Source organism: Lithobates pipiens, unplaced genomic scaffold (assembly GCF_037356315.1).
Source record: "Lithobates pipiens isolate NorthernLeopardFrog02 unplaced genomic scaffold, aLitPip1_a1.2 Scaffold_18, whole genome shotgun sequence".
NCBI lineage: Eukaryota > Metazoa > Chordata > Amphibia > Anura > Ranidae > Lithobates > Lithobates pipiens.
The window spans coordinates 391,800,626-391,814,882 of record NW_027507758.1 but is presented as its reverse complement, the minus strand read 5'-3'; the positions used below and the strand labels follow the sequence as shown (position 1 = coordinate 391,814,882).

General features: G+C 41.0%; 1 protein-coding gene across 28 annotated transcripts in view; it reads left to right on the top strand.

The window, feature by feature from the left end:
* DST (dystonin) overlaps positions 1 to 14,257 on the top strand; it is a 736,344-nt gene that overhangs the window by 367,745 nt on the left and 354,342 nt on the right. For all 28 annotated transcript variants that reach the window (XM_077487838.1, XM_077487826.1, XM_077487828.1 and 25 more), the window contains 2 exons: positions 10,063 to 10,175; positions 10,263 to 10,369. In XM_077487838.1, the coding sequence (XP_077343964.1) occupies positions 10,063 to 10,175; positions 10,263 to 10,369 (220 nt within the window). The remainder of the gene's footprint in view (positions 1 to 10,062; positions 10,176 to 10,262; positions 10,370 to 14,257) is intronic.

The window sequence follows — 14,257 nt, the reverse complement described above, 5'->3', positions numbered from 1 at the left end:
GTGCCTTACATACTTTAAAGCTTATTAATTGGTTCATGTTAAGGCCTGCTGCACTGCAAAACAACACATCTTCAAGTTATAACCATTTTAATGAATCTTACTACACAGTGACTCATTGTTTCAAATATTTCATAGACAGCTAAGTTGCATTCATCAAATAAGTTAAAGCGTGTCTATAACCATTTTTGTTTCCATTTTAAAAGGAAAGGTTTTCAGAACAAACAAGCTTAGAGATACTACAAAGAATATGTTTTAGCAGACAAAATGTGCAAGAGAAGAGTGGAGAGTATGATCAAGAAAAAACAAAAGAAACAGCGGACGCCACCATTTAAGTGTAGATTTATTTGAAACAATAAAAATAAGTTAAAATTGCACTCACATTGTATAAAAGCATTACTACTCCTCTGGCATCTGCAGAGCTTGGTAGGGTAGCGGCCGGGTAGAGCAGAGGGCCACTTGGAGATGGCTGGGCTGTATAGGCAGAGCACAGGGTCAAAGCATGGCTGGAGATCGTTGAGCTGGAGCAGGAAATAGTGATAACTGGGACCTTCGGCAGGAGCCAGTGTAGAGCGCACCATCAGCCTCGAATCAAGAGCAGAGCCAGAGATACGCAAGTATGACAGAATGGGAACGGGTGTGGTTACGCTTTTCAGGGACACGCCCCTCTGTGAAATCAGGATAAAGGATTGGATGGGATGCTTATAAAGGAGCAGAAGGGGGCCGGGCAGGCTGTATGCACATCACTGACCAATAGGGAGAGGGAAAGAGCTGTATCATAGGCACCTAGGTCTCCTACTACACTCTCTTTAGAAATGAATGACAGCATGGAAACAAAAAAAAAAACATAGAGCGGACATCACAAACAACTTAGCACATACTTTTACTACCCCAAACACACCTTTTCTGTTTCCCTTTTGCCTTGTGAATTTATCCATACTCCACTGCCCTAGCTATCCTAGAAACATGTAGCAGTATAGTCAGTGTTATCTGGTGCTCCAAAGCAGTAATCCTTAGGAGTATAGTCTGTGGCTGTAATAACTGGATGGTGATGTATCCATAAGTTGGTGGTTGGAAAAGAATGGGGTAGCAAGGGTTAAAAAGGAAGGCATCCATCCTTCAGAGAGTGTCCAGAACTCTGAAAGACATTTAAGGGGGAAAAACAGGGAGGGGGAGGCTACGACCTGAGTGTTAAAATTATGACTTTAATAGGATAAAATTAAAAACATGAAAGATGATAGAAGATGCATGCTTGTCAAAGAAAAGTACAATCCTAGCATTCCACATGGCTCTGCGGGTTCCGGGTAGTTGGAAATGATAAGGCAGCTGGCTGGAATGGATCACAGTGTTTCTCCAGGAACCAGGAAGCTTCATGCTGACCCGGACGTGATGTCATCGGCATTGGAATGGACCAAGGCAGGCCTGGATTCTTGTCAATCAACGCTGCAGTGGTTACTATGTTGAAACGGGGGGGGGGGGAGGGGTCAATACACAGATTTAAATTTGTCTGGTCCCTGCTGAACTGGACATACTTCAATCCAACTGTACCCACCCACATGTGTAGGGCTTAAGAGTTTCCAGTACCGTGAGCTAGATCTGTGTGTATACACTTTGATTTCATTAGTTCCTTGTTGGTTCCTTGTTGGTGAACAGGGGGGAATTCATATTCTTAAATCATACTTTAGCAAAAGGCTGGTTGTCAGATTGAGATAATGTTGCTGTGCAACATGTATTCTAAACACTTTTCTCCCTTATAGTTTCCAGGGAGTGGCAGCAATTGGTTAATGCTGTGAGAACACTATTTAAAAAATACAGCCCGCAGTACCGTGCTGTGAGGAATTTGGTTTAATTATTTTTGTTACTACTCAAATCATAATTATACATTACTGCTTCAAGGCAAGAACATTTGTTGTGTCAATTACAAGTCGTATAATAAAAGTAAAAAATTTAATATGCATAACATTTCCTGGTTTAAGGTGCACTTTAAAATGTATATATAGCCATTATTTTTGTATAGACTAAGTAAGGCTTATATCCTCTGTTAGATTATTTTGTACTGTTTGTGCCTGTTGGGAAGATTTACGTTCCCTTTGTGTCTTGGAGAACTCTCTACAGAACTCCCAAGAACTTCCCTCTTAAGCCCCGTACACACTATCAGATTTTCTGGTGATTTTTGTCTTCTGATTTACCAAAACCATATAATATAAGGTCAACCCTTAGGAGTTTCAATTTGTATGCAATCAGGCAGGCCCTTGTACTACATGGTTTTGGTAAATCTGAAGACAAAAATCAGCAAAAAACCTGATTGTGTGTATGGGGCTTTAGACAGTTGTCACCTGAACAGGTGTCTCCATTGGAAGATTTACCCTCACCTCTTTTTCTGATGGCAGTTGTAATATTTTGGATTTCCCATCACTTTATAAAGTTCTTGGAGAATGTGGGCCTCAGGACAAATAGAGATGGTAAATCTCCAGACAACAATAAATGACTGACACAGATTCTAATCCTTCCCTACCCTGTCAAAAACTATGAAGAATTTTTGGCTATACATACACCTTCATTTTTAAGGGAGTGGCATTAATTGGTTAATGCTGAGAGAACACTATTTAAAAAATACAGCCCGCAGTACCGTGCTGTGAGGAATTTGGCTTAATTATTTTTGTTAATACTTAAATCATAATTATACATTACTGCTTCAAGGCAAGGACATTTGTCTCAACTACAAGTTGTATAATAAAAGTAAAAAATGTAATATGCGTAACTTAATGTTAACATAAAGTGTCAATGTGATTCCAAAAATTCACATCAGTACTCAAACTGGAATCTCCCATTCATTTCTTCTTATGTTCTTATTTCAACACTAAAATAGTCACTTTTCACTTTTAAAAATATACAAATAAAAAAGAGGGATTATTTAAATATCTTATATAATTAAAGCACCAATGAATAACTGTGATCAGACCACTGAAAAAATTAATCGTCTATGGCGTAGGCCAAAATTACCCATCATTCTTTTACTTTACCTTCTTAATTACTATACAGTGTACTAATATTGTCTTTTCAGTTGGTTATTGATGTTTATTGATTCTGTCAGAGCAGTTCTCCTATGAGAATGATGAATTCACTGAGCCTGATTTACTGAAGTGTGACTTGAGGTGATGTGCAGTGAAAAGAACCTGTATTCACTTCCAACTGTTCATGCATCTAACCATGTCCACAGTAAAAATGTCCACAGAGATTTTAAGTGTAAACCTTGCATAAATGTTCTAACAGTTTTTTTGTGTGTATGGGCAAAATAAAAACATATGTAGTACATACAGTAGTACATATAGGGGTCAATTCACTAAGTAAATAATGGCAAATAAAATGCGGTAAAATAACGCATGCAATAAATCAGTTGTGAACATTCAATTCACCAAGAATTTTGCGTAAATAACGAATGTGGTATTTTTTCGAATGTTCGGTACTTACCACATTTTCTCATGCAGTAATTTATCACACATGTCAGTGGTTAAGGGTTGTTTAAGGTAATTTCCTTATAATATTTGACTTTTTAACGTTTGTTATTTTTCTTTTGCAAAAAAACAAAACAAAACATTTTTATGAATGCATGGCATAATGGATTTAGTAAAGGAGCTTGAATTACCAAGCATCAGGAGACATACATTTGAGAAGGTAGTCCTGCCTTCAAATACATATTAAAAAATTGTTGTTTTTTTTTTGTAAGATTTTTGGCTGAGTATTGGAAGATTATTGCAGTTTATTGGCAGAGTATTGCAGAGTATGGGCAGAGTACTGCAGAGTATGGGCACTGAGTAGCACTGTGGGCACTATAGATCCTGCAAATGATCTCTCTCCCTCTCCCCTCGCTCTGTACAGATCGGTACAGAGAGGGGAAGGAGGGAGGGACCGGCGTTATGACATCATGCCGGTTTGTTTACAAGTGATCTCTCCATCATTTGCCGGAGTGATCACATGGTAAACGGCCGCTACCAACAGGCATTTACCGTGATCCGTGATGCCACGGATTTTTCAGGAAACGCGCCCAGGGGGTGCGCGGGAGCAAGATTCTGGGAGGACGTCCCTTGGAATAAGGAATCAGCCAACCGCGCTGTAGCCATCTTTCGGCTATGTCCTGGTTGGAAAGTGGTTAATGGCTGTGTGTTGAGTTATTTTGAGGGGAAAGCAAATTTACACTGTTATACAAGCTGTACACTCACTACTTTACATTGTAGCAAAGTTTAATTTCTGCAGTGTTGTCACATGAAAAGATATAATAAAATATTTACAAAAATGTGAGGGTGTATAAAACATGGGAAAAATGTACATTTTGCTGAGATGTACCAGTTACACTTTTAGCAAATTTATCTATAATATGCAGCAACAGAAACTTTGGCTATGAAAATACTGCAATAAATCTTTTTTATCACAAAAATAAAATATGACCATGTTTGTTAAATGTTTAAAGATGTGCCAAGTAAAATGTTTAAATCATTAAATATGAGTAATGGAAATTTTATTGTAATCTGAAAAGTTTTGAAAATACAACTTTCAAACACAAGTGTCCTCATAACTATTGTATGTAGTTAAAACAGAAGTAAGCCAATCGATGTAACATTTTCAAAAAACAATTACCCGGAATGCTAACCTCACATTGGTTGTGCTCTCAACTAAACTGCCAAACCATCCAATGGCTGGTGTCATAACTGATCACATGCAGAATCATGGAATTTGCAGATTAAACAGAGGCTAAGATGGCATCTTCCTTGGCTGAAAACGATAGAAGGGTTTAGTGTCATTTTATTTAATTATTTGATTTATTAATTTTAAATTATTTCAGCAAAGGCTTAAGCTCATCTATCTTAACCACTTAACCCCGGACCATTTTGCTGGGCAAAGACCAGAGCACTTTTTGCGATTCGGCACTGTGTCGCTTTAACTGACAATTGCGCAGTCGTGCGACTTGGCTCCATAACAAAATTGACGTGCTTTTTTCCCCACAAATAGAGCTTTCTTTTGGTGGTATTTGATCACCCCTGTGGTTTTTATTTTTTGCGCTATAAACAAAAAAAGAGTGTCAATTTAAAAAAAAAAAACATTATTTTTTCCATTTTTCCATAATAAATATCCCCCAAAAAATGTAAAAAAAAATTCCCTCAGTTTAGGCAGATACGTATTCTTCTACATATTTTTGGTAAAAAAAATTGCAATAAGTGATTATTGATTGGTTTGGGCAAAAGTTATAGCGTTTACACAATAGGGGATAGTTTTATGGCATTTCTATTAATATTTTTTTTTTACTAGTAATGGCAGTGTTCCGCTATTTTTATTGTGACTGCGACATTATGGCAGACACATCGGACATTTTTGAAACATTTTTGGGACCATTGTCATTTATACAGCAATCAGTGCTATACAAATGCACTGATTCCTGTGTAAATGCCACTGGCAGTGAAGGGGTTAACCAGTAGGGGGCAGTGTAAGGGTTAAGTATGTCCTGGGGAATGATTCTAATTGTGACTACATGTGACATGTCACTGATCTCTGCTCCCCATCACAGGGAGCAGAGATCAGTGACACTGTCACTAGGCAGAATGGGGAGATGCTTGCTAATTTTTTATTTTACTAGTAATGGCGGCGATCAGCTATTTTTATTGTGACTGCGACATTATGGACATTTTTGACACATTTTTGGGACCATTGTCATTTATACAGCAATCAGTGCTATACAAATGCACTGATTCCTGTGTAAATTCCACTGGCAGTGAAGGGGTTAACCACCCCTTCACTGGCAGTGTAGGGGTTAAGTGTGTCCTAGGGGCGTGTTACTAACTGTGGGGGTCTGGGCTATGTCTTAGTGAACACTGATCTCTGCTCCAATCCCAGGGAGCAGAGATCAGTGTCACTTGTTGCTAGGCAGACCGGGGAGATGCTGTTTACATCGGCATCTCCCCGCTCAGCCTCCCCGTGAGACAATCGCGGGTATACCCATGGCGATCAAGTCCGCGGGACCCACGACCGGACTCACGGGGGTCCCGACCAGCACACTCACGTGCCTCCGGCAGTGCGCACGCGATGGCAGGGCGGCAATTACAAATGGACGTACCTGTACGCCAGTTTGCCTGCCCGTGCCATTCTGCCAACGTACATCGTCGTGCGCCGGTCGGGGAGTGGTTAACCTGGGAGATATTAGGGCTATATATGTTAGCTAAGGTGATCGGTTTATCCCATAGCGTGCCTTTTAGGAAGATATAATGTCGTTGTTTGTCTGCTAGGGTATCTGAAATTTGAAGAGGGAGATTTCTAGATCGCAAAATGGATGTTCCCTTTGTTTTGGATGTAGGTAAGGTGGCATGGTATACATGAGGATAGTGAGTGTTTTCTAGTATGGGGCTGGCTTTTAAATTTAAAGTGGGTCTCCTATAGGAATATGATGTGTGAGTAAGAGGGCGGATGCCAGAGCTAAATAGGTGAAAGTTGGGGGACGAGTATGTACAGTATTTCACAAAAGTACACCCTCACATTTTTGTAAACATTTTATTATGTCTTTTCATATGACAACACTGAAGAAATGACACTTAGCTACAATGTAAAGTAGTGAGTGTACAGCTTGTATAACAGTGTAAATTTGCTGTCCCCTCAAAATAACTCAATACACAGCCATAAATGTCTAAACCGCTGACAACAAAAGTGAGTACAGTCCTAAGTGAAAATGTCCAAATTGGGCCCAATTAGCCATTTGCTCCCCGGTGTCATGTGACTATTTAGTGTTACAAGGTCTCAGGTGTGAATGGGGAGTAGGTGTATTACATTTGGTGTTATCACTCTTACTCTCTCATACTGGTCACTGGAAGTTCAACATGGCACCTCAACATGGCAAAGAACTCTCTGAGGATCTGAAAAAAAGATTTGTTGCTCTACATAAAGATGGCCTAGGCTATAAGAAGATTGCCAAGACCCTGAAACTGAGCTGCAGCATGGTGGCCAAGACCATACAGCGGTTTAACAGGACAGGTTCCACTCAGAACAGCCCTCGCCATGGCCCACCAAAGAAGTTGAGTGCACATGCTCAGCACCATATCCAGAGGTTGTCTTTGAGAAATAGACGTATGAGTCCTGCCAGCATTGCTACAGAGGTTGAAGGAGTGGGGGGGTCAGCCTGTCAGTGTGTAGTGTGTTATTTTGAGTGGACAGCAAATTTACACTGTTATACAAGCTGTACACTCACTACTTTACATTGTGGCAAAGTGTCCTTTCTTCAGTGTTGTCACATGAAAAGATATAATAAAATATTTGCAAAAATGTGAGTGGTGTACTTACTTTTGTGAGCTACTGTATGTGCATTATTGGTGAGTGACTGAATGTGGGATAGGGGAGATTGGGATTATAATGGCTAAAGCAAGATTGTTAATGTGGAGTTCCACCCAGAAATGGAACTTCCGCTGATCTGGTTCCTTCTCCCTCCGGTGTCACATTTGGGACTTTTCAGGGGGGAGGGGCGCAGATACCTGTCTAATCCAGTTATTTGCTCTCACTCTCGGTGAAAGAGCACATCAGTATCCGCATCGATCTACCCCATGTCCGCCCCTCCTCCACCCCCCGTCTTCTGGGAGACACACAGGTCCCAGAAGACAGCGGAGACCACTCAGAATGAGCAACGGGACTTGCACATGCCCAGTAGGGAACCAGGCTGGGAAGCTGCAAAGCTTCACTTCCTGATTCCCCTACTGAAGATGCCGGCGCCCCCACCCGGAGCTGAGGGACGGGTCGGGTGAGGACATCACGGGTGCCCTGGACAGGTTAGTGTCCTTATTTTAATTTTTTTTTTTTTTAGGTGGAACTCTGCTTTAAGGAATGGATAGGCTAGGTAGGAGAAAATATCCTGTAGCAGTGGTCATCAACCCTGTCCTCAGGGCCCACTAACAGGCCAGGTTTGCAAGATAACTGAAATACATCACAGGTGTTATCATTTGCTGCTCAGTGATTGCAGTATTCTAGTCTGTATCTCCCCAAGGTAATACATAAAACCTGGCCTGTTAGTGGGCCCTGAGGACAGGGTTGATGACCACTGTCCTGCCTGTAGGGAAGATCTTTTGCTTTAGGGTCAGGAGGATGGTCTAGATCAAGTAAATGCATCAAACCAATAGGTCAGCTTGAAATTGTCAGCAGTCAGGTTTGATGCAAGTCACTTTGGATAAGTCTCTATGAGCTTGCACATCTTACCACTGGGAATTTTGCCCATTCCTCCTTGCAAAACTGCTCCAGCTTCTTCAAGTTGGATGGTTTGCAAATATGAACAGCCATCTTTAAGTCTGAGCACAGATTTTCTATTGGATTGAGGTCTGGGCTTTGACTAGGCTATTCCAACACATTTACATGTTTCTCCTTAAACCACTCAAGTGTTGCTTTAGCAGTGTGTTTGGGGTCATTATTCTGCTGGAAGGTGAACCTCCGTCTTAGCCTCAAATCACACACAGAGTGGTATAGGTTTTGCTCAAGAATATTTAGCACCATCCATCTTTCCCTCAACTCTGACCAGTTTCCCAGTCCCCACTGCTGAAAAACATGCTCACAGCATGATGCTGCCACCACCATGTTTCACTGTGGGGATGATGTTCTTTGGGTGATGTGATGTGTTGGGTTTGCGCCAGACATAGCGTTTTCTTTGATGGCCAAAAAGTTAAATTTTAGTCTCATCAGACCAGAGCACCTTCCCCCATACATTTTGGGAGTTTCCCACATGCCTTTTTTTGCAAACTCAAAACGTGCCATTTTGTTTTTTGCTGAAAGTAATGGCTTTCTTCTGGCCACTCTGCCATAAAGACCAACTCTATGGAGTGTACGGCTTATTGTTGTCCTATGTTATGTACAGATACTCCAGTCTCTGCTATGGAACTCTGCAGCTCCTCCAGGGTTACCTTAGGTCTCTGTGCTGTCTCTCTGATTAATTCCCTCCTTGCACGGTCCATGAGTTTTGGTGTGCCGCCGTCTCTTGGCAGGTTTGCTGTTGTGCCATGCTCTTTTCCATTTGGTTATGATAGATTTGATGGTGCTCCTAGGGATCATCAAAGATTTGAATTTTTTTATAACCTAACCCTGAATTGTACTTCTCAACAACATTGTCCCTTACTTGTTTGGAGAGTTCCTTGGTCTTCATGGCAGTGTTTGGTTAGTGGTGCCTCTTGCTTAGGTGTTGAACTCAAGATTCAAGAATGTAAATCTTTTTTTATATACATGCAACTACAGCAGTTGTTCAACAGTGAAAATCAGAGCATTGTGCAACCTTCATGGTGCATAATTGCTAATGTTACAGTGTGCAGGATTTTTCAGGTGTCTTCCCTAGGTTGTTGCAAACTAAATATTTCTTTAGCTGCACGCTAAACAGATTTCTATGTGATTGTTTATATATTTTTAAATATAACAAGTCATCCCTTATCAGCTGTTCCCATAACTGAGAGCCAAATTAAAAATGTTTGGAGCCAATAACAACTTAACTTCGATCTGATTTTAAACCTGGCTTCATCTACTCTACTGTTGTGGGTTTGCCGTATGAAATTTTTTGAATTGGATGGCTTAAAGGCTGGATATCTCTGTAGCCAGGGGAATTTTACTGCTATCTATGCCCCACTAGGGATATACGTATTCTCTATTTGTTATGGATAACCATTGTTTCCAATACAGTAATTGATGGGAAATCCAAAATGTTAGAATTGTCACAGAAACTGAAAGTGAGGGGGGATCTTCCAATGTGGGCATCTTTTGTGGTAGCACACACTATATTTCCCACACCAGATTACAAGGGTGGGGAGAAAGGCATTGGAGAAGGAAGGAAGATTACTACTGAACTAAACACAAGGGACACATTGCACTGAAGGTAATTTTCTTTGTGCTTATGTTGTTGGTTTTTTTTTCTTAGGTAAACTTATGCTTTAACCTTGATGATGACCAAAAGATAAATCTTATTGTTACAAGAAGGAAGCAATTACATTTTTAAAAATTGTTAACTTTACTAAAATCTAGACTGATCTATTTCTAAATTTGTATTTGTATTTTTTTTTTATCTAGGCCGGACCTGATTGACATGGATACTGTTGCTGTTCAAAGCAACATTACAAATTTAGAAAATGCTTTTTATGTAGCAGAAAAACTGGGTGTCACAAGACTTCTAGATCCTGAAGGTAAATTCATCTCTTATAGAAAGTATGAAAAAGCAGAGTCAGGGCTACAATAATATATGTAATTTCTTCTCTTTTATTGTTTTTTAGATGTAGATGTTTCTTCCCCTGATGAAAAGTCAGTGATTACATATGTCTCCTCAATGTATGATGTTTTTCCGAAGACACCAGAAGGTGGGGAAGGAATTAGTGTAAATGTAAGTAATACAGGTTTCATACACTGAGCAATAAAAACACTAACATGGAAACACCACATTTAAATGACAAACCTCAATATATATGACAAGTGCACAGGATCTCTTCTGTCCCAATTCCCTCATCCACACATTTTAGGTAGATGGGGGATTTCTCCCCGCTGTGTCATTGTATTCTGACAGCGAGAGACTTCCTCACCATCATAATACACTGATCAGTACTGCAGGCTAGAGCCTGCAGCTCTGATGAAGAGAAAATTTTCCAGCAGGGCAGTTTTATAAAAGTTGATCAATAGATTGATTTCTGTACAACCACACTGCTCACACAGTACATGGATCAAAGTCCAGCCAGTCCCTGCTGGATCAGCGGATTTTCAATCCATCTATGGGCAGCTTTAGCCTAGCTAAGATTACATGTATATGATTGTTTTTCTGTGTTGTATCAATGCACAAAGGTCAAATTAGAAATTCTTTGGAGTTATCAGAAGTTTGGAAGTTTCCTGGGTATAAGAAAAGTTAATAGAGACCTAACATGGATAGAAAAGCTAATGAAATATTTACCCGCCTGTACAGGGTTCCATCCCTTTTGGGAAAGCTCTACCCTGAATCGACAAATACTTGTTGGCGTTGCAAGGAGGAAGAAGGATCAATCTTACATATATTCTGGTCATGCAGGAAGCTGACTAAATACTGGTCTCAGGTTAGAGGAGCTCCAGTGCCTTGCGAAAGTATTCGGCCCCCTTGAACTTTTAATTTTTTGTGAAGAATCACCAACAAGTTGGACACAATTGTGAAGTGGAACGAAATCTATTGGATATTTTAAACTTTTTTAGCAAATAAAAAACTGAAAAGTGGCGTGTGCTAAATGATTTGGCCCCTTTACTTTCAGTGCAGCAAACTCACTCCAGAAGTTCAGCGAGGATCTCTGAATGATCCAATGTTGTCCTAAATGACTGATGGTGATAAATAGAATCCACCTGTGTGTAATCAAGTTTCTGTATAAATGCACCTGCTCTGTGATAGTCTCAGGGTTATGTTGAAAGCGCAGAAAGCATCATGAAGACCAAGGAACACACCAGGCAGGTCCGTAATACTGTTGTGGAGAAGTTTAAAGCCGGATTTGGATACAAAAAGATTTCCCAAGCTTTAAACATCCCAAGGAGCACTGTGCAAGCGATCATTTTGAAATGGAAGGAGTATCAGACCACTGCAAAGCTACCAAGACCTGGCCGTCCCTCTAAACTTTCAGCTCAGACAAGGAGAAGACTGATCAGAGATGCAGCCAAGAGGCCCATGATCACTCTGGATGAACTGCAGAGAACTACAGCTGAGGTGGGAGAGTCTGTCCATAGGACAACAATCAATCATACACTGCACAAATTTGTTCTTTATGGAAGAGTGGCAAGAAAAAAGCCATTTCTCAAAAATATCCATAAAAAGTCTTGTCTAAAGTTTGCCACAAGCCACCTGGGAGACACACCAAACATGTGGAAGAAGGTGCTCTGGTCAGATGAAACCAAAATCGAACTTTTTGCCCACAATGCAAAACGATATGTTTCGCGTAAAAGCAACACAGCTCATCACCCTCAACACACCATCCCCACTGTCAAACATGGTGGTGGCAGGATCATGGTTTGGGCCTGCTTTTCTTCAGCAGGGACAGGGAAGATGGTTAAAATTGAGGGGAAGATGGATGCAGCCAAATACAGGACTATTCTGGATGAAAACCTGTTGGAGTCTGCAAAAGACCTGAAACTGGGACGGAGATTTATCTTCCAACAAGACAATTATCCCAAACATACAGCAAAATCTACAAAGGAATGGTTCACAAATAAACGTATCCAGGTGTTAGAATGGCCAAGTCAAAGTCCAGACCTGAATCCAATCGAGAATCTGTGGAAAGAGCTGAAAACTGCTGTTCACAAACGCTCTCCATCCAACCTCACTGAGCTCGAGCTGTTTTGCAAGGAAGAATGGGCAAGAATTTCAGTCTCTCGATGTGCTAAACTGATAGACATACCCCAAGCGACTTGCAGCTGTAATCGCAGCAAAAGGTGGCTCTACAAAGTATTAACGCAAGGGGGCCGAATAATTTTGCACGCCCCACTTTTCATTTTTTTATTAGTTAAAAAAGTTTCAAGAATCCAATAGATTTCGTTCCACTTCACAATTGTGTCCCACTTGTTGGTGATTCTTCACAAAAAATATAAATTTTATATCATTATTTATGAAGCCTAAAATGTGGCAAAAGGTTGAAAAGTACAAGGGGGGCGAATACTTTCGCAAGGCACTGTATCAAAGAGTTGACGGATGTTGATTTGGGGGGTGACCCAGCCATGTATCTTCTGCACCACTCTTACTTATCTAGGAAAATATACAAATTCTCTGGTGATCCACTTGGTGAATGAAGCCCGGGCATGCATATCACTTCTCTGGAAACAGGATATTTCCCCATCGCTCTCCATGTGTTTTTCTAAAATGAATGACATTTCCTCCATTTAAAATATAGCCTCACTTCCGTGTAAAGAGGAAAAATTCAATTGTAAGTGGTTCCACTGGACCCAATTTACTTACTCAAGCAAATATGCCTCAGCTACTCAAACGGGAGACTAAGGCCGCGTACACACGCGGGGACTGTTCGCTCAACTTTGTCCGCTGAACAGTGTTTCGGCGGACAGTCCGCTCGTGTGTGGGCTTCAGTGGACAGTTTCAGCGGACAGTCTGACGAACAAAGTTTTTCGGAAACTCCGTAAAACTGTCCGCTGAAACTTGGTTTGAGCGGACAGTCCGCCCGTGTGTAGGCTTGTTCGTCAAACTAAGTTCTGCGCATGCTCAGAAAGGATTTACATGGCGAAGGTTGCATTGCAGTGTATAGGACGTCGTATTTCTAGTCCCGTCGTACGTGCCGTTCACGTCATCGCGCAAGTTTCAGCGGACTGTTCGTTCGTCGTGTGTGGCCAAGTCCGTCCATGCTAATTTTGAGCGGACTGTCCGCTCAAACTGTTTGACGAACAAAGTTGGGCGAACAGTCCCCGCGTGTGTACGCGGCCTTAGATTTCCCCCTCGCCACTGCCGCCCCCCCTCTCCCTTTTTCTCTTTTCTTTTTTTATTCTTTCATTTCTGATCACTTCTGTATGATGCTATGTTGTATCTCAGTTATATATTTGAATTTCTTTTTTGTTACAAATCACAGATGTGGTGCATGTGCTCTGTATTTTGCCACTGTGCTCTGTATTTTGCCGGACAGGATGGATAGTGTTTTGTGCAGTATCTTATGTCGCAAGGCTCCTATGTTAGCTTATGTTAAAGCTTGTATATGCTTTTTATGCATTCTTTTATCTGTATGAATTTTTTTTTTAAATAAAGTGTTTTTAAAAAAAAAAAAGCTAATGAAGAGGCCTTACATTTATAAACACAAATTAAATAATGTTTCATGTAAATCACATATTAAAATGGTTCTAAAAAAAAACCAAACTTGATTTTAATAACACTTTAAGTTTAAAGCTTTGTTTTTTTTTTTGTTTTTTTTATACTTACCTGCTCTGTGCAGCAGTTTTGCAATAGCAGCTCCAATCCTCTTTGTTTTCTGGGTTCCCACTGGTGCTCTTGGCTGCTCCACCTTGAGCAGTGCCCCCAGAGAAAGCCGCTCTGGGGACACCAATGCACTTTATGAGTCTATAAGATACGTAAAGCCGTGGCTTGCCCACCCCCCCCCCCCCCCCCCCGCTCTCTCCTCATGGGCTCAGTGCCTGTGATTGACAGCAGTGAGAGCCAATAATTGGCTCCCGCTGCTATCTCAGCCAATAAGGAGGGAGTGTCCCGAGACAGCCGAGGCTATCGTGAACATCACTGGATCCCAGGGAGATCAGATAAGGAACCACTTCAACCACT